Raw genomic sequence first — 23,020 nt, 5'->3', positions numbered from 1 at the left:
CCTCGACTCTGTTTGGACCGATGTTAGTCGTTGGGTTGGACCGTTAAGGTCGTCCTCGTCTGCTCTCACCTCGGCGCAGTAGGCGCTGTGAATTTCTTCCCAAGTGGTAGGAGGGTATTTCATGAGCCTGCTTAATAACTTTCTGGTCGCACTCGACCCATTCCTGTTCAACCCATTTTGGAAAGCTGTCACCGCCATCCCTTCTTATACATTTGGTAAGCTCATTCTTACTCTGTTAAACCGGGCGAAAAGTCCCTGAGTCCCTCGCTAGGCGGTTGCCTAATGGCGAATATATCATTCACCCTGGCCTCCGACTTCTTAGCCCCGGCGTGGGCGGTGACGAACTTGTCGGCCATTTCTTCGAACGTTGTTATTGATCGTGCCGGTAATTGTGAATACCAGGTTAAGGCTCCTCCCGTTAGGGTCTCGCCGAACTTCTTCAGTAACACTGATGGTACCTACTCCTTCGAAAGGTCGTTGCCTTTTACCGCTGTGACGTAATGAATGATGTGATCTTCGGGGTCTGTGGTGCTGTCGTATATTTTCAAATACGGTGGCATTTTGAAGGTCTTGGGTATGGCGTGTGGGGCTGCCTCTTCGCTGTACGGTTGTTCGACAAATCGGCCTACATTCCGTTTTGGTAGTAGCTTTGGGGCGCCCGGTATCTTATCGACCCTTTCTTGATGTTCCTTCATCTGGTCGCGGAGTGCTTTGTTCTCGTTTTTCATTTCTTTCATTTTCTTTAGAATGGCCGCAAGTGCATCATACCTGCATCAACAGCGGTGCGAGTGTTACCTGTCGGGAGAGCGGGTTGATCGCCGGTGGTTGCTGTGGTATCCGTTGGCGCGGCATTTCTATTCGCCCTTTGAATGGGTTTGTCGAGTATGTTATTTAGAGTACTTGTCAGCCACTCCTCTAGTAACTTTTTTTGCTGCTGGTGGTGCTTCCTCAGCTGTGGACGTGGAAGCTCCCTTTTCGCGTGAAGCGGTTACACTTCCATGAGGGGGAAGGGGGTGAATCACTCCGCCTGGGTGTATCACTTGGCGTCACATTCTCGTCGTCCTCTCTGTCATCGTCATTGATGGTGTTTAATATATTGGTAGTGACACCTACTATCTCTTTCTGTCTTTCATCTCCCTTTCCTGCCATTGTTAGTTCGTGTATACAAGGAAAAGATGGCTGTCCTTTTTTATGATCTAGAAAAACTAAAATTTTAACTAAAACTTCCCACAGACGGCGCCAAATTGTTTGACCAAAAAGTGTTGAGCTTTTTGTTAAACTAATTAATGATAAAGCAGAGGATGAATCTTAGTTAAATATAATAAATTCTAAATCTAATATTGAAGGATTTCGACAGTACGGATAATGTTTAAGGATAGTGAATATCATATATGAGCTCAATGATTGCTAATGAATGTTATGATAATAAGAGCATGCAATAAATGTAGACAATGGCAATAAATGTAATAAGAGAAATTTATCACCCAAATGTTATGTGACTTGGATGATTCTTCCACCTGACAGCAACGTGGAAGGATGGGAAGTGAAGATAGATAAAGAATCCTCGGATCTAGCAAACAGAGAATGAATAATGTGTGTTGAGCCAAATAGTCAGTGAACAAGACAGTATTTGTATATTCCTCTTTGTCAACTCTTTACAAAGTATGCTTATCAAAAAGTGAAATCCCCCTTTCGTTCTCTATCTTTTCCTATTTATAAGAAATATTTCTAAGAAACCCTAAAAAGTACAATATAAGGAATATCCAAAGGAATATTCCTCATGTTCATTTCTAAGCCTATCCTACAGTTACTTCTTTACTCCAGTTGCTCGTCCTCGGCAATAATCCTTCTAAGCACGACTCCTCGTTGTTATGCCGTGGTCGACCCCGTCCTTGACCTAATTTATCTACCGTTATCAAGTCGCCAAATTTGGACCAATACAATTATTAATGTAATTAGATCCATTGTAACCCTCAAAGTTGAAGGGATTAAACATTCGCACCTCCATTTTGCAGAGACATAATTAATGTGTACAGCTAGTCCATTTACTCCAATTAGGTAAAGGTGCAGCATATCCAATCTTTGAAATTTTCAAGTCCCGAAGTACTGAATCTCTCATTTTTTACCAAATCGTAAATTCTTAATAGTACCTAACACATGACTTCCCTTCTTTTTGGACAAATGACCAATAGTTTTCTGGTGTTGACTGGCAGGAAAAGGTCATTTTTTACAAAGTGGTTAGGATTAATTAATGGGTTATTGAAAGATATGTCACATACGATAGATAGAACCGTTTATGAGAATGTGTTTATTGAGAGAGCAAAAAGATGTTATTCAGTGTTAATCACAATACAACTGCAAGAGTTTTAATTTTTTTTTTCAATTTCGCCACAGAAGAAAAAGAATTATTTGATCGTTTGACATTGAAACCATTAATCTAAAAGAGAAATTTTGTGGCTGGAACCAACAAATCGGGCAAAGACAAGTTGAATAGCCAAACTAACTGGTTTTGCTCCTAAAAATTTCAATATGATAAGGGATTCAGCTTATATGTATTCATAGCGTAAACAAATATTCACTTTTCAGTGTATTTAATATATCATACTATGTTGCGTACCTTATGGTCCAAATTTGGCGACTCGGCGGTAACGGATAGGTAAGACAAAGGACGAGGTCGACCATGGTGTAACAACTGAAGGTTGCTCTCAAGAAAGCTGGTGCCAAAAACTGGGCATCCGAGATGAAGAAATAACGGTAGCATAGGTTCAGATATGGACATAAAGAATATTCCTTTAAATATTCCCTATTTTGTACTTTTTAGGATTTTTGGGAAATATCCCTTATAAATAGGAAGAGATAGAGAACAAAAGGTCTCTCCAGACTTTATGAGAAGAAAAACACACTGTAAAGGTTGACAAAAGAGAATATACAAAAGTTGTCTTGTTCACTGATTATATCATTCAAACACAAGTTGTTCAATCTTTGTTCACAAGATCCAAAGATTCCATACCCATCTTCACTTCTCACATTTCCACGTCGTTGACAGAAGAAAGGAACATCCCAATCATACAATAATTGGGTGGTAGATCCTTTCTTATTACATTTATTGTCATTATCTACATTTATTACATACTCATGCTATCATAATCATATTCACTGTCAATCATTGAGTATTAAATCCGTTATTTAATGCTCTTGAGCATTGTTCATCTCGCGAGTATCCTGTTATATTCGCTCTAGAATTTATTAAGTTCAACTAAGATTCGCCCTTTAATTCATCATTAATTGGTTTAGCTAAAAGGTTTAATACTTTTTTGGTCAAACATCTTACTTTCCAGCCTATTAATCCCATTTATTATGAATAACTACTTAGTATAATTTTTTAGATGACCTATAAATATATATGCAATCGATGTATGATTCCTCGGTATAAAAACTAGGGCGCTATTCAATGTTGCAATAATTAGAGAGCGATTAATCTGCTAAGCCATACTATAAAAGGTTGGGAGGGGAGGTTGAAGTGAGGGTAAGGAACAGTGCGTCCATTTCTGAGAACCAGTTTGGTTTCATGCCGGAGCATTTGACTATGGAAGCCATTCACATTGTGAGGAGAATAGTGGAGCGGTATAGGGAGATGAAGAAGGACTTGCACATGGTGTTCATTGACCTAGAGAAAGCATATGATAAAGTCTCGAGAGAGGTGCTCTGGCGATGATTGGAGGCTAAAGGGGTCCCGGTAGCCTACATTAGGGTGATTAAGGACATGTATGATGAAGCTAAGACTCGGGTTAGGGCAGCGGAAGGAGACTCGGAACACTTTCCGGTTATGATGGGGTTGCACCACAGATCAGCTCTTAGTCCGTTCCTATTTTCCTTGGTGATGGACGCATTGACGAGACACATTCAAGGTGAGGTGCCATGGTGTATGTTATTTGCTGATGACATAGTTTTAATTGACGAGATGAGGGCTGGTGTTAACGAGAGGCTGGAGGTTTGGAGGCAGATCCTAGAGTCTAAGGGTTTCAAGTTGAGCAGGACCAAGACGGAATACATGGAGTGCAAGTTCAGCAACGGTACCCAGGAAAGGGATATGGAGGTGAGGCTTGATACACAAGTCATCCCCGATAGAGGTAGTTTCAGTATCTTGGATCTATAATAGAAGGTAACGGGGAGATTGATGAAGATGTCACGCATCGTAACGGAGCAGGATGAATGAAGTGGAGGCTCGCTTCCGGTGTCTTTTGTGATAGGAATGTGCCACTGATACTTAAAGGTAAGTTCTACAAGGTTGTAGTTAGACCGACTATGTTATATGGAGCAGAGTGTTGGCCGGTCAAGATGAGGTGGATGTGTGGGCATACCCGGTTGGATAAGATCAGGAATGAAATTATTGGAAAAAAGGTGGGACTGGCCCTTCTGGAGGATAAGATGCGGGAGGCGAGGTTGAGATGGTTTGGACATGTTAAGAGGAGAAGTATAGAAGCCCCAGTTAGAAGTTGCGAGCAGTTAGCCTCGGTGGGCAGCATGAGGGGTAGAGATAGGCCTAAGAAGTCTTGGGGAGAGGTTATTAGGCGGGACATGAGAGCTGAGTGAGAACATAGCCCTAGACAGGAGGGTGTGGAGGTCAAAGATTAGGGTAGAAGGTTCGTAGGTAGTCGAGCGTTTCTCTTTGTTTAGCTCAGTTCGCTAGCATTAGTGTTAGTATGATATCTTTTATTCATAGATGGCTATTACTACATAGAGTTCGAGTGCATTCTTAGATTCGATCTTATTTCATCTTGCTGTTATTCCTACTTGTTGCAATTACCTTTTCTTTTTCAGTTGTTCTCTAGCCGAGGGTCTATCGGAAACAGCCTCTCTGCCCTTCAAGGGACAAGGGTAAGGCTGCGTACATTTTAGCTTCCCAAGACCCCATTCGTGGGAAACTACTAGATTTGTTGTTATTGATGTATAGAAGTTAAATTCGCTCTTATTTTTTATGTTCTCTTTTTGGTGCAAGAGAAGGTCATGACAAGTAATGAACCAAATGCCAATGCCCAATTAATCATGCTAGTTCGATCGAAACGACAACTTTATAATCATAGCAGCAAACCACTTTGGAAATTAATGAATGGATATATATATAATATATATATATATATATAATATATATATATATATATATATATATATATATATATATTATTATATATATATAATATATATATATATATATAAAGATGCTCCTGCCATCATATTGTCTCTCCAAGTTTTAACAATATTCGCATATACTTAATGATATTGGAAACTCCACCAATTCATTCATGCTATATAGCTATCAATGGTTATTTACAAATGTTATGATTCAATATTTCAAAACTTTTCTTAGTAAAAAAGATGCATGGTCCTCCCCCACTCCCCTTGCTAAAGGTGCAATAGATTTTTTTCCTTTTCCTTTTCCTTTTCATAATGGTGGACTGGGGTAAGGGAGATGAGGGATTTCACTATGATCAAATTAAAGAAGTTCATATTTATATATTCAAAATTATATAATATTACTCACTTTTTCTTCCGCTTTTTTTTTGTGTTGTTTTTTCGGGTTTGTACAGAGTAGTAATCAAGTACTATCATCACTATTGGTAGGGCTAGCTGAGAGCACTTGCTTTTTAAGGTTATCAATGATCATAACCAATTTTGTGTTGAAACGATTCACGAAGCATTTTGGTAACCATCCTGCTGGATCCAGCTGAAATTTAATCAATAAACAAAAAACAAAAGGATTAGTTTCATTTGGAATTTGCATTTTGTGAAATTAAAATATAATTTGCGCTAACGGCCAGTTAAGTGAATGAAAATAATAAGAAACTGTGATTCAAATTCTCTCAAAGCCAGAATTTTAGGTAATTTATTCCATCTGCCTAAACCTAACAAAGTTATCAGTACTCGTGGTCAGGGGGCGGATGTAGCTCTATAACACCGGGTTCAATTGAACCATAACGTTCGGTGTGGAGTACAAATTTATATATAAAAAACCACTAAAATCGCAATAATTATAAATATGAACATATAACTTCAGGATATAATGGGTTCAACACTAAGAACCTTAAAGGTTGAACCCATAGAATTTAAATCATCGATCCGCCTCTGCTCGTGGTGTTCGAAGGTAAAACGTGTTCAGTGTGCAAGTCGGTTTGTATATCGCGGTTAATTATTAAAAAAAATATATGATATTTTTTTATTGAAAATTTAAAAAAATTACCTGGACAACGTAAGTGACCATGCAAGAGTTATCGTGAAGTTTCTCAACAACCCATCCAGATTGCAACAATAGTCCTCGAATTGCATTGTTTTGCTTTGGGTGCAAACCTGCTGCTATTTCTTTAGGCAGAGAAGCTACTGCTACTACCTGCAATTTTTTAAATTAAATTTTCTCCACATAATCTTTTTTAAAAAAAAAAAGAATCATTTAATAATTTACATTAGAATAGTAGTAATATACCAGGGTTCCATCATCCATGGTTTCACGACGTTCATAGACAATAAATTCTCTGTTTCTGAAGAGAGGCTTTGAATTTTCCCCAAATCTAAGCCGTATAATACTCAGGTTATCTTCTAGATCCTTTATGTATCTTGCTTCTACTAAATCTCTGTCCCATTGCTGTAATTTCGTCCATTCATCCAAAAAAAAAAAAAAAATCTCTAAGCCATTTTCTTTAAAAAAATATATATATATCTATAACAGTCATCTTTTATAACAACAATTCAATGTGGTATAAAAAAATATCAAAATAAACGAGGTTGTTACTCACCCTAGCAGCATCAATGGCATTAGCCACAGTAATAAACTGTTGAGGAGATACAGATTTCAGCAACCAACGGCTACGGAAAGTGTGAAGTGAACCTGAACGGCGTTTCGATATCTCCACGCCGTTATCTACCCCAAGTATTTTCCAGCCGTCATTATTCCCACTTTTTGAATCTGAAGCTGATAACAACTCTTGGATGCAATTTTCACTTGCATAAAACACATATCTTCTCAACGAGTCCTCACTAATTGACCTACACAAACAGAAAATTTAATCTCGAATTTAGTTGCCGTTTGCAAAAACAAATAACTTTTCATAGCAAGTCCGATATGATAATCTGAAAAATAAATTAACTTACCATGATCTACTACAAGGTGTAGGACTGGAAGTATTACTCATCTTGAATAATTGTACAAAACTTATAGTGAGAGTTTAAGAATGGTGTTGTTTAGTTTTGTTCCTCAAACTCAGGGAAAAAAATAGATGAATTTAAGAAGGATATATATGGCTGAGAGGGGGTAGGGGAGTAGTAGTGGGGTGGATGGTTGTTACATCAAAGTACAATCTTAGATTGTTTTGAAAGAAAAGATGGGAAAGTTATATAATTTATAAATCTTTAAAATAATAAGAAGTGGGAAGAGGTGATTGATGCACATGGAATGCCAGAGAAAAACTCCATGATTAGAACAGACTACTGCTAGTCATTATCTTCACTCTTATTTCATCAATTCCCTGTGTCAAAATGACCGGTCGGATTCATTATTTATTTTCCTAGCTGATATACACAGATTATATATTAATTATATATAAAAAGGGGCAGCCCGATATACTAAGTTCCTGCTATGCACGTGGTACGGGGAAGGGCCGGATCACAAGGGTCTATTGTATGCAGTCTTACCCTGCATTTCTACCAGAGGCTGTTTTCACGGCTCGAACCCGTGACTACCTGATCACATGGCAGCAACTTTACTAGTTGCGCCAAGGCTCCGCTTCTAATTATATACAATTATACACTTATTATATATAATTTATAAATATTTAATATATCTGACGGTTATTCTTAGTTTAAGCGATTGGATGAGTAACTAATTCTTCGTCTTTGTTTTTCATATCTTCTCTTAGTTCTTTTTCTCTCTTTTTTTTCTTCTAACATAAAAGAAGCTACCAAACATACCATGTGCATCATCTTTCCCACTCCCTTAGCCCCTTTGTACCTCTTTTTCGAATAAAAGCATCTTTCTTTTTTATCTACAAAAAAAAATGAAATGAAGAAAAAGACTAACAACTAAAGCCAGACTAATATATTGCTCATAATTCATTTATTTTCTACCTAAACTTGCTTGGTTATGGGTGACAACAACATACACAAAAGGTTCCATCTTTTAACTTCGGTCCCCTCAATCACGTGCCACTTAGCTAACTCACAAAAATGTAACACAAACAAATACCCTAATAGACAAAAGTTAAATTACTTTCTTACTGAAAAAGAATTAGAGTATTATTTGCTTTACAATTTTTTTTCTTTGTTTTTAAAATAATAAATATAAATCCAATCAAAGTACTAGAATAATTCTGCAGTAACAGTGGCTGCTAAACCAGCCAAATCAGTTCTCTGTACTTGAAAAGTAAAACAGTTTCACTTATTACTTTTATGGTATTTTATAACTTATCTTTCGATGATAAAAAATAAAAATAAAAATCAGTTTTGGAGCTATTATGCTGAATTCTGATTCTCACACAGCAACAGAGCATGGAGTTGTACGGAATTCAAGAAAGCATCACGAATCAATCTTTTCAAAAGCAAAAGTAATGACTGTAGGGAATTCATATAACCCACTCCAGCGAGTTTTCGATTTGGATACCTATCATTTTGTTCAATGTAAAAAAAAAAGTCTTATCATAAAGTTAAATATTCGCAATAATAATCACCTCTGGATCCTAATAGATGGAGAAAATAAGTTAAAATAGTACGGGCTAGCCAATTTTCGAACTGATAATTGAAAAAAAGCCAGTGTATGCAATATCATTAAAAAATAGCCGTTATTTTGCTGCAAGACGAAAAGTTACAACATAATATACTAGAGATTGGACCACCTTGTATGAACTTCCAGCATATTATGCTGGAACTCCAGCACATCTCATATAAAAAATTCGAACTCCAACATATTATGTTAGCATATTTTCCGGATTTTGAACCAATTTTGTTCAGATTTATCTATTTTTTAACTAACACTTATAAATCTGGCTATTTTTGAATTTCACCCGGAAAATAAAGATCATGAATTTCAACAAGTGTCCATTATATTATATTAATCAAAACGAGAGGTAATCCATTGTTTTAATCATCACAGTGAATTAAAAACAAAAAAAGGTGATGATCCGTTAATCTCATTGGAAAACTAAAGCAACAATGGATGTCACCATATGTGCAGGTATAATAATTACTATCATTACAGAGATAAATCATAAATGAATTTAAAAAGTCAATTAAATTACCCAAAAAGACAGATAGAAATCATTCATTTAATGGTAATTATGAATCCATCTAAGCCAAAAAAAAAAAAAAGAGAGAGAGAGAATCATGTGAATTTCTAAAAGCAAGTGGGTTCAACATAATTAATTCTACTGTTGCTTGAGGAAGCCTTTGGCTTTAAGGCTATCCACTGTGTCCCTAACAGCATCTTCAACTGGGGTGAAAACTAGTCCCAAATCAATCAATTTTTTAGCAGCATCTTTGCAACCCACTAAGCCTGGCTGGGTTTCGCCTGTGAACCTGTTTTCAAAATTTTATTCAGCATTATTTGAGACAAGACCAGACCTATCATAAGAAAAGGAATCTTTTTTCTTATAAAAAAATGGTAAATTATGCAATCGAAACTAAGACGAGAGAAATTCTCAAAACGGAAATATAAAAGCTTATTTTCTGATTCAACTTTATGTGTCTTGCCTGATTTCATCACCTAGATTTATGGTCCTTTGCAACTAGTATTCTAGCAGAGTTACTGTCAAACCTTTCAATTTGACGAAATAATATTTCAAGGAGTAAATAAAAGTATAGAATAAAGGAAATCGTTAGTAAAGTGGCACTAGTTTTGCACATGAATTTGTAGAAAAGCGCATTCAATGCTCATGAAAATGCAGCCCACAGTCAACTTGGTAATAAGTCATTGGCTAAATAAATGCAGTTAGGAGACATTTCAATATGAGGCACATGGTAGTTAGGAGCAAACCGATGGTTAATAGATCATTTCCATTCCATGAAAATCCAAATACTCTAGCACAAAGAGACAAACTAGATTGTACTGAAATAAAATTCGGACATGAGGAGTTTATAAAGCCAGTTTCTTGCTTATGAGGTGTCTAATGGCCCTTATTAAATAAAGTTAAGCTGATTAAGCAGACCCTGGTACAAATTATGGAAATGTCGACCTTAGCAACATATCTCAATCGAAAAGCTATTCAGGATAACAAGAATAGAATCTCCAAAAGGAAAGGATAAGCTCAATGGGAAACATGAAAGGTGACCAGTGGGACTTGGAATGGCTATAGATGTAGCTAGCAGTTCATAGTGGGGTTTCTTTGGGTAGCCTAACAGTTTTGTAGTGGGGTTGTTAAGGCCTAGACGACATAAAGGTGGTCTTGATTCTTGACAGTTGTGACTTTCTGAATGTATGAGCAATTAGAATTCCTTTAAGCTAATACTGAGGTGGGGGTCAATGTATCAAATGAGAGCAATATATACCTATACTCCTAGAAGTTAGGTTTTTACTGATAACTTAAGTTCATGCCAAAGTGATGACAGTGGAAGCTCCAATGCTTGGCCCCTTCCAACTACCCCACTACTATAAACCATGTAGTAGTTGATTCTACACTAGATGAAAGTATTATTGCCCTACAAATATTTAGTAGTCACTCCATTATATCACTTATCAATCTTGTATGAAATGTAAGAACACAATGTTAATAGATTTTCTGCAGAGCATAGTATAGTAGTCTGCCTCCCATTTTCATTGACCTACTTCCTATTTTCTACAACGATTTATACGAATATAAACTAATACTTCTTCACACTATTTCAAATTTACCCTTAACATTTGAAAGCTCTACCTTTTTCACATCTCAAAATAATGTTTAAGCATTTAACCTTATTCAGTAATATAACATTCAGACATTTTACTCGTAATCTCTCTAAAGTTCAAATGGTGGCCGATTAAAGGGACATAGGAAGTAGCTTGAAATGTAAAACTGAAGTAATTAGTTGAAATACGTTTTATCGATTTGACATAAAATAAACTAGTGTTAATTTAATTATTAGTTGGAGGTGTTGGTGCACAAAAGAAGTCCTTTTAAAAGAAAAGGTCAAACTTTTCAGGACAAGCCAGAGCAAAAGTAAGTGATTTCCATTGAGATGGAGGAAATAGTGTGGTGATAAAAGTGATTTTCTATATGTAGTGCTGAAGAAAGTCTAGTAACTACAACTTAGAATTCAGTGTGATAGAACTTAGAATTTTATTTGTTGGGAAGAATATAGGACTGGATTAACATATGTGAATTCATGGCTTTCCATCAGATTTACTCAGGCTTTTCAAAAGTCTGAAACAGAATCCATATACTGATATATGTGTTATTTTTGCCAACAGTAGGGAGAAGCAGTCAAAGAAGATTAAACTTGAAGATGGCATATTATCTTTGAATTGAATGCGAAAGAGAATTAAAAGGAAATTACTTACTAGAGAGAGGGGCAAAAGATGAGCTAAAGATATGACAACAAACCTGTGGGTAGGGAATTCAGGGTAAAGTTTCGAGACTCTTTCAGCAAAATCACTAAACTGGTAAATGCCATTGGTACACAGGTGTCTTCCAGAAGCATGAGGGGACTCGAACAACAAAATCTGTGCCTTCGCCACATCTTTGACGTGCACAGCCCCCAACCAATGATACTCTTGAGTGTCTGTTGATCCCTGAAGCAGCTGTTGCAAAACAGCGCAGCTTGCATTCAGTCCAGGTTGCAAGAGTTGGCCAAGACATGTAGCTGGATTAATTGCTACCACATCCAATCCATTCTTCTCAGCAAATTCCCATGCAGCCTTCTCAGCAAGTGTCTTCGAGACTGGGTACCATTTCTGTCATCAAACTCGATTATGATTATTGTGTTTAATCAAATAATTGAAGTGGCATGGATGAGTGATAATTTTATCATATATGTTCATCGCAGAATCAGGAACTGTCAAGTTTTGAATCCTTACAATTTTTTTTAAATAACAGTAAACTTAGAAGTTAAGGAAATAAAAAAGAATTTGTCTGTATATTATGACATGGTAAATAATTGAGTACATCACCCTCGATAATACTAGAGTATACAAGAGTATTAGAGTTTAGAGTACTGGATATGCAAGCAACAATCTCTATATAAGCCTAAAGCTCTGGAATAAGTAAATAACTAAGCTATATAATTAATAAACCAATCATTTCAGACGATTATACTACTACTTACAAAGTTACAGGCGCTATGTTGAAGGGCAAGTGAAATACATATTAAGCAGTGTTCCTCTTTTGGAATGTCAATTGTTTTTGCTCCATCTTTTCTCTATGTTATTTCATCAAGCATTCAATTATCATAAACCAACTCACTTTAAAACCAAATGGTATCATCTATTATTAATAGAAATAATTCCTTACAACATCATTTCTTTTTTTTTCATTTTAATTAATAGTAAAACTATTATACATGTTGTATACTTATAAAAACTAAATTGGGAAACAAATACTAGTAGTATAGTACCACATAATAGTAAGCTCCATAAGTTTTTTTTTTCTTAAGGCACTAAGCTGCATATGTGCACATAAAACTCCTGCATAATTTTCCGTTTTTGAGCACTACAGGTTAATTGGATATCAAAATTAAATATGGTGCAATAACGATCTTAATAAGTGATGGAGATTTGGGAGCATAGTCAATCATATACTTAAACATGAAATCATGTTAATTTACCATAATTAATTAAAACTTAGGTGAAAGACACGTTGATCTGACGGATACGCTAGTCGAGTAAGTATTTCATGTGTATACCGTTTATCAATTTCCTCTAACATTTGAGTGGCAAAATAAATAAATAAAGATATCACGTGACATGCACGTGTATAGGTAAAGAATGACACCTGGCGAGACTTGCAATAGTCAAGATCAGTCCATGACGACTCATCGAAGACCTTATTTTCCGGCCAACCAGGATTAGGCACCATCGCGGAGATGGAGGAAGTGAGCACCACGCGCCGAATATTAAACCTCTTCGCCGCCGTGAGCACGTTAATGGTACCCTGTACAGCCGGCTCCACCAGCTCCTTCTGCGGGTCCACGGGGTCCTCCAGCGTACACGGCGACGCGACGTGGAAAACTCCACCGCCGGCGCATCCCTCAATTGCTCTGGCAACTGCGTCGGCATCAAGTATATTAACTTCGTGCACCAATAGGCGGATTCCAGCGTTAGACGCGCCGGCGAGAGAGTAGAGGTGAGAAGGATCGGAACCGGGGAAGATGGCGGCGTGGATGGTGGTGTAGCCACGGTCCAAGAGCGTCTGAATCACCCATGAACCGATGAATCCATTGGCTCCGGTGACGCAAACTGATGGTTTTTCGTTTGCCATTACTGGAATTGTAAAAAATCAAGTAGAATTGTGTACTTAAATTAGTAGATAAAAGTTATAGTTGGTGAATATATATAATATGAATGGGTTAGTGTAAGAGTTGAAATCGGATTAAAAGACAACGAAAGCTTATCCTTTAATCCCATTATTATGATTTTATCCATTAGAGTCGTGATTTTTCATGACACATTGTGTCCGAAATTGTAGTTACAGTTTCCGATCAAGAATCAAGTTCCTTACATGCAATCCCGTTTCAAATAGAATGAAAGAGCCTATATGGGATCAATTTTTTTATTAAAAAAAAAACAGATATTGATTTATTCACTATCTTTTAAAATTACAATTACATATTTAAAAATAGATAAATACAATTAGTTTGAATCTCAAATATAGAAAGTGTTATTCAATCCGTATTTTTAACTCTTTCCCTTTAAGTCCGAACTACATATCAAACTTCCAGGATTTATGTTTATGTTACAATGTCAGGATAACATGTCTTTTAAGGGCAATCGCATCTGTTTTGCCAATGGTTATGCTACAATGTCAGGATAACATGTCTTTGTGACACAACAATAAATGAGGAATAGGTTATGACCTAAGAAACAATTTTGAATTATATATACTGATAACATAAATTCCGCACCCTATAAACGGACTAAAACACCAAAGAAGTACCAATACTACTTTCTTTCTATTCCTGGTGCTATCTTTCTGTGGCCAAATCAAAGTGTAAGTTTTCCTTTTTATTAAACTATCATGTTTTTATTAATTACTTACTTAAAAATCCGGTGTTCCTACAATCCTTTTTTACTATATTTTCCTATATATTAAAACTATTTCGTTAGTTGTCTAGTAAAATCTGTGACATGACCCGCAAAAAGGCTCGTGGTGAATGAAAATTGCCATAAAATAGCCTCACCTGATTGTGTATAATGGCTAATTAAGATTACCTTTTTTCAAAAATTATATTTTCTTATTTCTTCTATGTTTCCTTTATATTCTAGGCTTTCTTCTTCATTTTTATCTTTCTTTTTTATTTTTTCACCTATCTTTTTAAGTTCTCCATATGGGTTTGTATACGGTTGATCATGCCCAACTATGCCTTACAAAAAGGACTAAGCGGTCGTTGCAAACATAATCCGGTTTACAAGTCCGGAGTCGAATCCCACAGTGAACAAAGGCTTAGCTACAGTTGTTCAATATCACTAAGAAGATAAGCTCGAACAATTCCTAAGTTATAAATATTAAGATTCTTATATCTAATTAACTAAATAATTAAAGTAGTAGATTAACAACTACAGATACTAAGGGTTAGAGACAAGATTAAGGAGGTCTGGAGTTATGATTTCCCCAATTATCGGAATCCTTCCCGCTACGTTTTCTATAAATTCGCCTAAGTATTCTCTACTGATCATGAGCGCTCTGACTGTCATAACTCTCTCCCGAGTAATTACCACAATTTACTAGACATATTCTCCCGAATTACGCTAACTGGAATTAAGTACGGCTCACTCGGATCGCACCCAAGGTTTCGTTATCCCTAATCCCACCTTTAAACCCTCCACATTTATCCCTCATATACGTTAGGGGTGATATTGTTCAACAACTACCTAAATTTGCACTCTCCCTAGTAATACACACTAAATAGGCACAGTCGATTGAGACCTCTTCAACCAACCACAATAATAACGAAGCTGAACAAATAAAGAAAATACTACAGCAAATCTATATTAACGTAACAGAAAAATCACCCTTCAGGAGGTTCCATCAAAACCCTAGATAACAAATTAGCTATTCATACTAGTATGTATAACTACAATACTAGAATTCATAACCAATAATGGAAATAGGAAGAAGGAAGTGAAAAACTCGTACAAGAATTCTCTGCTTTGCTCCTAGTGTGTTCTTGCCTCCGTAGGTCTCAAGTGTGTCCAAACTCGATCTCCCCTTCTCCGTCTCTCTAAAGCCCGTCAAAAGTGACATTTTTAGGTCTATTTATATGTTTAGGACAAGACCTAAACGTGTAGGTCAACTCCTAGTCAAGCCGGGAAACAATTAAAACCTTCAAAACTCGGACTGGGCCTGGCCTTAGGCCTGGCTAACGCCAGCCTAGGCCTGGCTTTAAGCTGGCTTTGCCTGGATAATGCCTGGCTTTAAGCTGGCCTCGCCAGGCTAAAGCCTGGTCGAGCTGGCTTTTGCCCGGCTCTCCTTTTCACCGTTCTCGAGCGCACTTTTGTCGTTTAAGCATTCCTTTAGCTCTACTTTCATTTCCGATGCACCTACACATAAAATAACCTCCATTACGCTCAAACAAAGTGTATTTGAACATTAAAGCATGTAAAACGCATAGCATATAATGTGCAAAAACCATGAATTTTAGCCACACATCAATACCCCACACTTAAACGTGTGCTCGTCCTCGAGCAATCAAGCTACACTTATGGACACAACCTATTAAGAAATTCCCTTAACTTATTATACCAAGAATCTTTAAAATAGTTTAAGCACAAAGGCGTGACATCCTCGCCTCAATAATCGACTCACAAATACCATGCTTTATTCACAATTCACTTACTTACTCTAACATGGAGGTCAACAACATTACCTTTCCTTTATGATTCATGTGCCCTCACCCAATCAAAGAGCTCAGTTCCACACACCATGAATAACGTAGGAACTCAAGATAGGAAAAATTCACTCGCTCTCAGAAATAACATTCATATGCCCAAATGACGTACCATAAGCTTGCCCTTAGTGTAATACTTCGCTAATTGAGTTCATTCAGTCTAAGATCAAATACGACTTTCATTGGTTGTAATGTAGGTTGCGGGTCGGGTAGGATACATTTGGATATAAGTGACTACACTTTCCTTAAGCACTTTAATACAAATACTTCAACCTTCAATCCCTTACTTATGTCAAACCAAGATTCCACCTTACTTTACTATATTTCACCCCTACTTCTTTGAGCACCAATACATCAAAAGCCACCACTATCAGGACTTATATATATATATATATATATATATATATATATATATATATATATATATATATATATATATATATATATATATATATATATATATATATTTCTTTCATTTTTTCCTTCTTATTTTTTTTTCTATCCAAATGGATTTTATTGACACATTTTTTTTATCTGGTGCACCTTTCTCCTGATTTCATTATTCCACTCAAAAGCCAACCCACCACCCCACACTTTAACGTTTCCATAATTCATCACAATTCAAGTGTTCATGAGAGGTGACAAAGTTCTAATATATGGTTGATTCAAACAAAGGGGTACGACTTGTAATGTGGCTACCAAAAAAACAAGATTATAGGCTCAAAGGGGTTAACTACGATACATAACATTTAGGTGGGTACTTTATATAAATCTGGCTTAACAAAGAACTGCCTATATCACTTCTCAGACTGAACAAGACTACTATTTCGCTTTGCACACACACGGGGCAAGTTCTAGACATCAAATGCAATGCACAAAACACATGCAAACCTCACACAGACATGGCACATAACTCATTCAGAATTGGTTCTATCCCGACACTCCAGTCAAAGCAGTTAAGCAAATTTAAGAATCCACGATTTAAGGTATTTATCCTAGAGTCAAAAATTGAGCCTAAGCGTCTCAACCAGAGTACTGACTATTCTCAAGGCATCACAAAGCTCAAAGATATTGCTGCGGTTAAGTGCTTAGCCACGTGATTCCTACTCCTAAAAATTAAAACTAACTACACCCAGTTCAAACAAAATCCTTGGAAAAGAACAGCGGCACAAAGAAAAATCAAGGGGGAATTACAACACTACCTACAAAGAAAATCTTTTTATCTTTTTATCTTTAGACTTAAATCCCTCAAGAAAATTGTCTAGGATATCCATCGTCGGGAAAAGTCCAATCTTTTTTTTTATTTTTCTAAAAAATAAAAAAAATATTCAATTAAACTAACACAACTAAAATAGCATAGAAAGTCACCCAGACAATCTCCTCACCCCATACTTAAAATTATGCGTTGTCCCCAATGCACACCATACTAATAAGAGGGTGAAAGAAACTCCCTGGTAGGCCAAAGACTGAAGCACTAGCAGCTCATGGGGTACTCGGACTTCTCCCAGGCTTGGTCTTTCGTGCGGGTACCTCACACTTCGTTCCAACTATCTGGTTTGTTGTTGCATCCTTCCAATAGCTTTACTTTCCATGCTCCTAGAAAATAAAAAATCGACACTACAAAAATAGTACAATAATAAAAAAAAATTAATAATAATAAAATTAAAATAAAAGGAAGCAGTAAAGCTTGGTTGCCTCCCAACAAGCGCTTGAGTTAACGTCGCGGCACGATGCGAATCACATTCTGCCTCCACTTTGAACTTTTAAATTGAACCCCAAGTTTTGACTCTGCTCTGTGATCATACTCCTGGGGTGATCGAATGAATCTAACTGGCCCAATAAAACAATGTAGTATTCTGCACTTCTTGGCCTTTGGATGAGATGCGTATTCCCGACTTTCTGGCACGAAAAATTCCAGAATGTAGGCATCTTTTTCCTTACTCCTTGACTCCTCAAGCGGCTCGGACGACTCTATTTCCATATCATCATCCAAACACAATGTGGAAAAATGCTTGGAGTGTGGACCAATGCGCTCAACTAAATAAACATTGGGATTGTCAACATCCTCAACGCTAATGACACTAGAGTAAACTAAATATGTATCCTCAATATCCTTGGTTGACTCTAGTATCTCTTCTACGACATCGGCATCCTCAAAATCTAGTTCGATTGATTGTTGGTGTTCTACTCTGGCCTTCTCCTCTAGCTCCTCCCCGTATTTTTTTAAATCCTCCAGTGTAATGGCAATTTCTACAGCCAATTCATACTCATATTGGCTATTATCCACAATTTCAACTTGTTGCGCTTTACAAGGTTCAATTAATTTATTCGCTTGAGCCTCCAAGTGGTGAATAGTTTCCTTTGTATCTGCCGTGGTTTCTCATCATATTGTTCCACATGGCACTTTAGTACATCCTCGATCTTTTTCAGGTCATCATCCCTGGGTTCTTTGTTCCTATTAACTTACAAGAAAAAGAAGAACCATCAAAGTAAGGGGTTGGGGGAAGATAAGAAATATAAGCACAACCGTAAAAGTGACCATCTCGACCACCACATATATCACACACATTCCACACATAAGATTGAGTTGGTGCACATAACTCGCTCTTGGGAATATTTTGATAATTTTGCCCTGGGTGGTTTCCTCCACAATATGCATAAGGAGGATCAAAAGTAGAATTACCAACATCAAAACTCTCATAATTTCAAGATGTCATGTCTATTAAGTCAAAAATAAAAATTAAAAAAAATAAATAATCAAATACAAGAAAACAAAAATAAAATTTCAAACTTGCAACCTATGAATATGTACAACTACAGCTATACCATTAGTTCCCCGGCAACGACGCCAAAATTTGATCACGCCCAACTATGCCTTATAAAAAGGACTAAGCGGTCATTGCAAATATAATCCGGTTTACAAGTCCGGAGTCGAATCCCACAGAGAACTAAGGCTTAGCTATAGTTGTTCAATATCACTAAGAAGATAAGCTCGAACAATTCCTAAGTTATAAATATTAATATTCTTATATCTAATTAACTAAATAATTAAAGTAGTAGATTAACAACTACAGATACTAAGGGTTAGAGACAAGATTAAGGAGGTCTAGAGTTATGATTTCCCAATTGTCGGAATCCTTCCCGCTATGTTTTCTATAAATTCGCCTAAGTATTCTCTACCGATCATGAGCGCTCTGACTGTCGTAACTCTCTCCCTAGTAATTACCACAATTTACTAGACATATTCTCCCGAATTACTCTAGCTGGCATTAAGTACGGCTCACTCGGATCGCACCCAAGGTTTCGTTATTCCTAATCCCGCCTTTAAACCCTCCATATTGATCCCTCATATATGTTAGTAGTGATGTTGTTCAACAACTACCTAAATATGCACTCTCTCCCGAGTAATACACACTAAATAGGCACAGTCGATTGAGAGCTCTTCAACCAACCACAATAATAACGTAGTTGAACAAATAGAGAAAATACTATCTATATTAACGTAACAGGAAAATCATCCTTCTAGAGGTTCCATCAAAACCCTAGATAACAAATTAGCTAATCATAGCAGTATGCATAACTATAATACTAGAATTCATAACCAATAATGGAAATAGGAAAAAGGAAGTGAAAAACTCGTAGAAGAATTCTCCGCCTTGCTCCTAGTGTGTTCGTGCCTCCGTAGGTCTCAAGTGTGTCCAAACTCGATCTCCCCTTCTCCGTCTCTCTAAAGTCTATCAAAAGTGACGTTTTTAGGTCTATTTATATGTTTAGGACAAGACCTAAACGTGTACGTCAACTCCTAGTCAAGGCAGGAAACAATTAAAACCTTCAAAACTCGGACTGGGACTGGCATTAGGCCTGACGTCGCCTGGCTAACGCCAGCCTAGGCCTGGCTTTAAGCTGGCTTCGCCTGGATAACACCTGGCTTTAAGCTAGCCTCGCCAGGCTAAAGCCTGGTCGAGCTGGCTTTTGCCCGGCTTCTCCTTTTTATCGTTCTCGAGCGCACTTTCGTCGTTTAAGCATCCTTTTAGCTCTACTTTCATTTCCGATGCACCTACACATAAAATAGCCTCCATTACGCTAAAAAAAGTGTATTTTAACATTAAAGCATGTAAAACGCAAAGCATGTAATGTGCAAAAACCATGAATTATAGCCACACATCAACGGTCGAAATCGGGTTCGTCCATTGTTTGACCAATCGAAGCTGAAACATGGCAGGTCAAAGCTCGAGCTCGGGTTATATCGAACCAAGGCGCAAAGTTAGATCGTCGAGCTCGTGACCCAAAGACCAAGAAAGATCGAGGGAAACTTACCGAGCCTAATAACGAAAAGCCATAATATCCGCAATCGGTCGAGGATCACGGCGAAAATCTCAGCACGTATCAAGAAGAGGCCAAATAATTAGCAAATCATGAGATTTTTTACATTGTATAGAATTGTACCAAAAGTAGAACACCCCCACTATATAAAGGAGGGTTCTGATCATTTGTAGGACACATTGTAGCACGCCCAAAGAAAGCAATATACTGATCATTTTCTAGTTCTTATCATCTTGTTGTTAAGTTCTAACACTTGTTGAGATATTTCTTGGCTCGGGGGTGATCAAACTCAAAGGCTAAGGCTGATCAATTTCGTGGTTTGCATTTATTTTATTATCGCTAATTTTAATATTAATCTGTCTTCTTAATTTGTATCAAGTTATATCACGTATCCTTAAAACCGTGTACCAATTTAATTATTTTCCAATTTTAAGGGTAAAAGGTTTGGTGCCTACCGTAGGGCTAAGGATAATAGTGATTACCTGGTATAAACTTTCATAACACACACTATTTTGCACTTGTTCTTTGGAGTATCTTTGATTCCAGGACCAAAATGTCAAACTCTCAGTCAGCACCTCTATACGTTGACAATGATTTCGGGCACCACGGCAAAAATGATAGCATAGCACCAGGGAACGACATACCCCCGGTTGTCCTCGATGGAGTTCCGGCTGTAGATCCAATCGACATCAGCTCACATGTAGCCACTAACGCAAATTTGGCCATCGATCCCGAGGGCAACATCCGTGGGGACTTTCGATCAACTGCTCGAAGCACTCATGGCGGTGAAGATGGCAGGATTAGCCTACAGGTGATCTTCGAAATATTGTAGGCTCAACAGGAAGCGATAGCCCAGCTCCAAAACCAGAATCACCCACTGAGTAGGATCGAGCCTGAGTCGTCCCAGGAAGTTATTCACAAGGTCGAATCGATTTCAAGGAAATCGAACGAGAAAGAATCGGAGACCAATCTTGCAATCATGAAGATGCCCGAAGAATTGACAAAACGGATTGAATCGGGGGGGAAAGAAGATCGAGGAAAACAATAAGAAGGTGGAAACTTACAATTCTAGGGTCGATCAAATCTCGGGGGCACCGCCAATACTAAAGGGACTGGACTCACTACTGAAAAATTGGTCTAGGGTAACGGTTGCAAAACCGTTCCCATAGACTGCCAAACCGTTGCCCTAGGGATACTGGAACGGTTTAAAGACCGTCACATCAGTCGGCGTACCCATAGGTCTATTGGAACGGTTCTTGCAACGGTTTGCATCGCCGTGACAATAGATACGTCTATCGCAACGGTTTTTCCTTTCTCTGTTGGAACGGTTATTTTTTTCAATTGGAACGGTTCACAATCGTTACTGTATTGTTTATATAACGGTTTTTAACCGTTATCATATTATTTAAAGCAACACTTACGTAAGCTATTGCTACGGTTATGTTGGATATAGCCACGGTTTCTTTAGGCTATCATAACAGTTATATTTGTATTAGGAACAGTTTATGGGATCTATTGCAACGGTTTACATTGTCTACTGGAATGCCATTTGTGTCCTATTGCAACAGTTCTGGTAGGCTATTGTATCAGTTAGTTAAAACCAAATATAGCACCTGTTATAAATTAATATTTATACATATAATAAATTATAATAACACTAAAATTTAAATACATCATAAAATGAAACTACTAATAATACAAAATTATCCATCAAGCAAATAATATCCATAAAGCAAATGTTCTACCCCATGAGTGCATAAGTTTAGTACATTTCAAGAGAGTAAATAAGTTTCAAAAATGTTGGTAATAAAAGATTCCTAGAACATTCATCTAGTTCTTCATCGCCTTCATCATCCATTTCTTTATCTACTCCACCTACAAAAGAGGGTAAATAAAGTTATTACCCTTCAACAGAATCCGGTCTAAGAATACTCAAGCATTTAACTGTTTTCGATCTTCTTTTAGTAATCCAACTTATAGCAAAATAAAGAATAATGCATAAGAATCACAAACATAGCTATCAAGAATCCATATGCTCAACACTTGGATATGAGCAGACTTGTGATACTAGAGATGATGCATGGTAACTTTCATGTTTCGAAAGCTCAGGAAAACAGCATAGGAGCATATGGTATCTATAATAAATTTCCTTTTGGTACTGGACGGTTGTCCAGAGCCAGAGTAACAACTGAAGTTTCTCAAACCATTAAGTTAAGCTTCTCAATCTTGCACAAGTCTGTCTCTTATGTAGAGGTACGAGCTTTGTTAGATCCAGTTAAGATTCTCTACAAAAGAACAAAATCCATGTGCAGAAATAGAACTTACTTGCAGTAGGAACATATCTCTTGGCATTATAACATCTTCTGGAGAATGGCAAACTCCTTCCAACTTGGTGACCTCCAGCAACTACTGAGCATAAAATAGATTGTGATCAACATTAATGATGAGGAATCCATCCCATATTATCCAAAGAAGACAGAAAGGAACAGTTTTAGGCATGCCCACATTGATTTAAATAGGATCTAGAACACTTGCCTCGTCATGTTCAGCGGTGTGTGCCAGTGGAAGTATCACTTGACCCCCAAAATTATAGACTCGGGCCCCAGGTAGGCTGCAAGGACCAACTTTAACAGCTGCAGCT

General features: G+C 37.2%; 2 protein-coding genes and 1 long non-coding RNA gene across 3 annotated transcripts; all 3 read right to left on the bottom strand.

Annotated features, from left to right (window-relative positions):
- Window positions 1-5,278: 5,278 nt before the first annotated feature.
- LOC109218631 (PCTP-like protein) lies at window positions 5,279-7,376 on the bottom strand. The gene is made up of 5 exons (XM_019383002.1): window positions 7,144-7,376; window positions 6,789-7,038; window positions 6,479-6,637; window positions 6,239-6,385; window positions 5,279-5,725 (listed from the first exon to the last, which is right to left on the bottom strand). Exons 1-5 carry the CDS (start codon window positions 7,182-7,184, stop codon window positions 5,597-5,599), a joined length of 726 nt encoding a protein of 241 aa, XP_019238547.1. The 5' UTR covers window positions 7,185-7,376; the 3' UTR covers window positions 5,279-5,596.
- Window positions 7,377-9,251: 1,875 nt separating this feature from the next.
- On the bottom strand, window positions 9,252-13,655 carry LOC109218630 (cinnamoyl-CoA reductase 1). The gene is made up of 3 exons (XM_019383001.1): window positions 12,945-13,655; window positions 11,559-11,908; window positions 9,252-9,558 (listed from the first exon to the last, which is right to left on the bottom strand). Exons 1-3 carry the CDS (start codon window positions 13,428-13,430, stop codon window positions 9,408-9,410), a joined length of 987 nt encoding a protein of 328 aa, XP_019238546.1. The 5' UTR covers window positions 13,431-13,655; the 3' UTR covers window positions 9,252-9,407.
- An 8,376-nt stretch (window positions 13,656-22,031) lies between these two features.
- Window positions 22,032-22,784, bottom strand: LOC109218629. The gene is made up of 2 exons (XR_002066789.1): window positions 22,705-22,784; window positions 22,032-22,254 (listed from the first exon to the last, which is right to left on the bottom strand). It is a non-coding gene; the product is annotated as an uncharacterized LOC109218629 (long non-coding RNA).
- Window positions 22,785-23,020: the final 236 nt, after the last annotated feature.

Source organism: Nicotiana attenuata, unplaced genomic scaffold (assembly GCF_001879085.1).
Source record: "Nicotiana attenuata strain UT unplaced genomic scaffold, NIATTr2, whole genome shotgun sequence".
In the NCBI taxonomy this organism is placed as follows: Eukaryota; Viridiplantae; Streptophyta; class Magnoliopsida; order Solanales; family Solanaceae; genus Nicotiana; species Nicotiana attenuata.
Note: the sequence above shows the minus strand (reverse complement) of the source record. Positions and strands in the feature narration are given on the sequence as shown.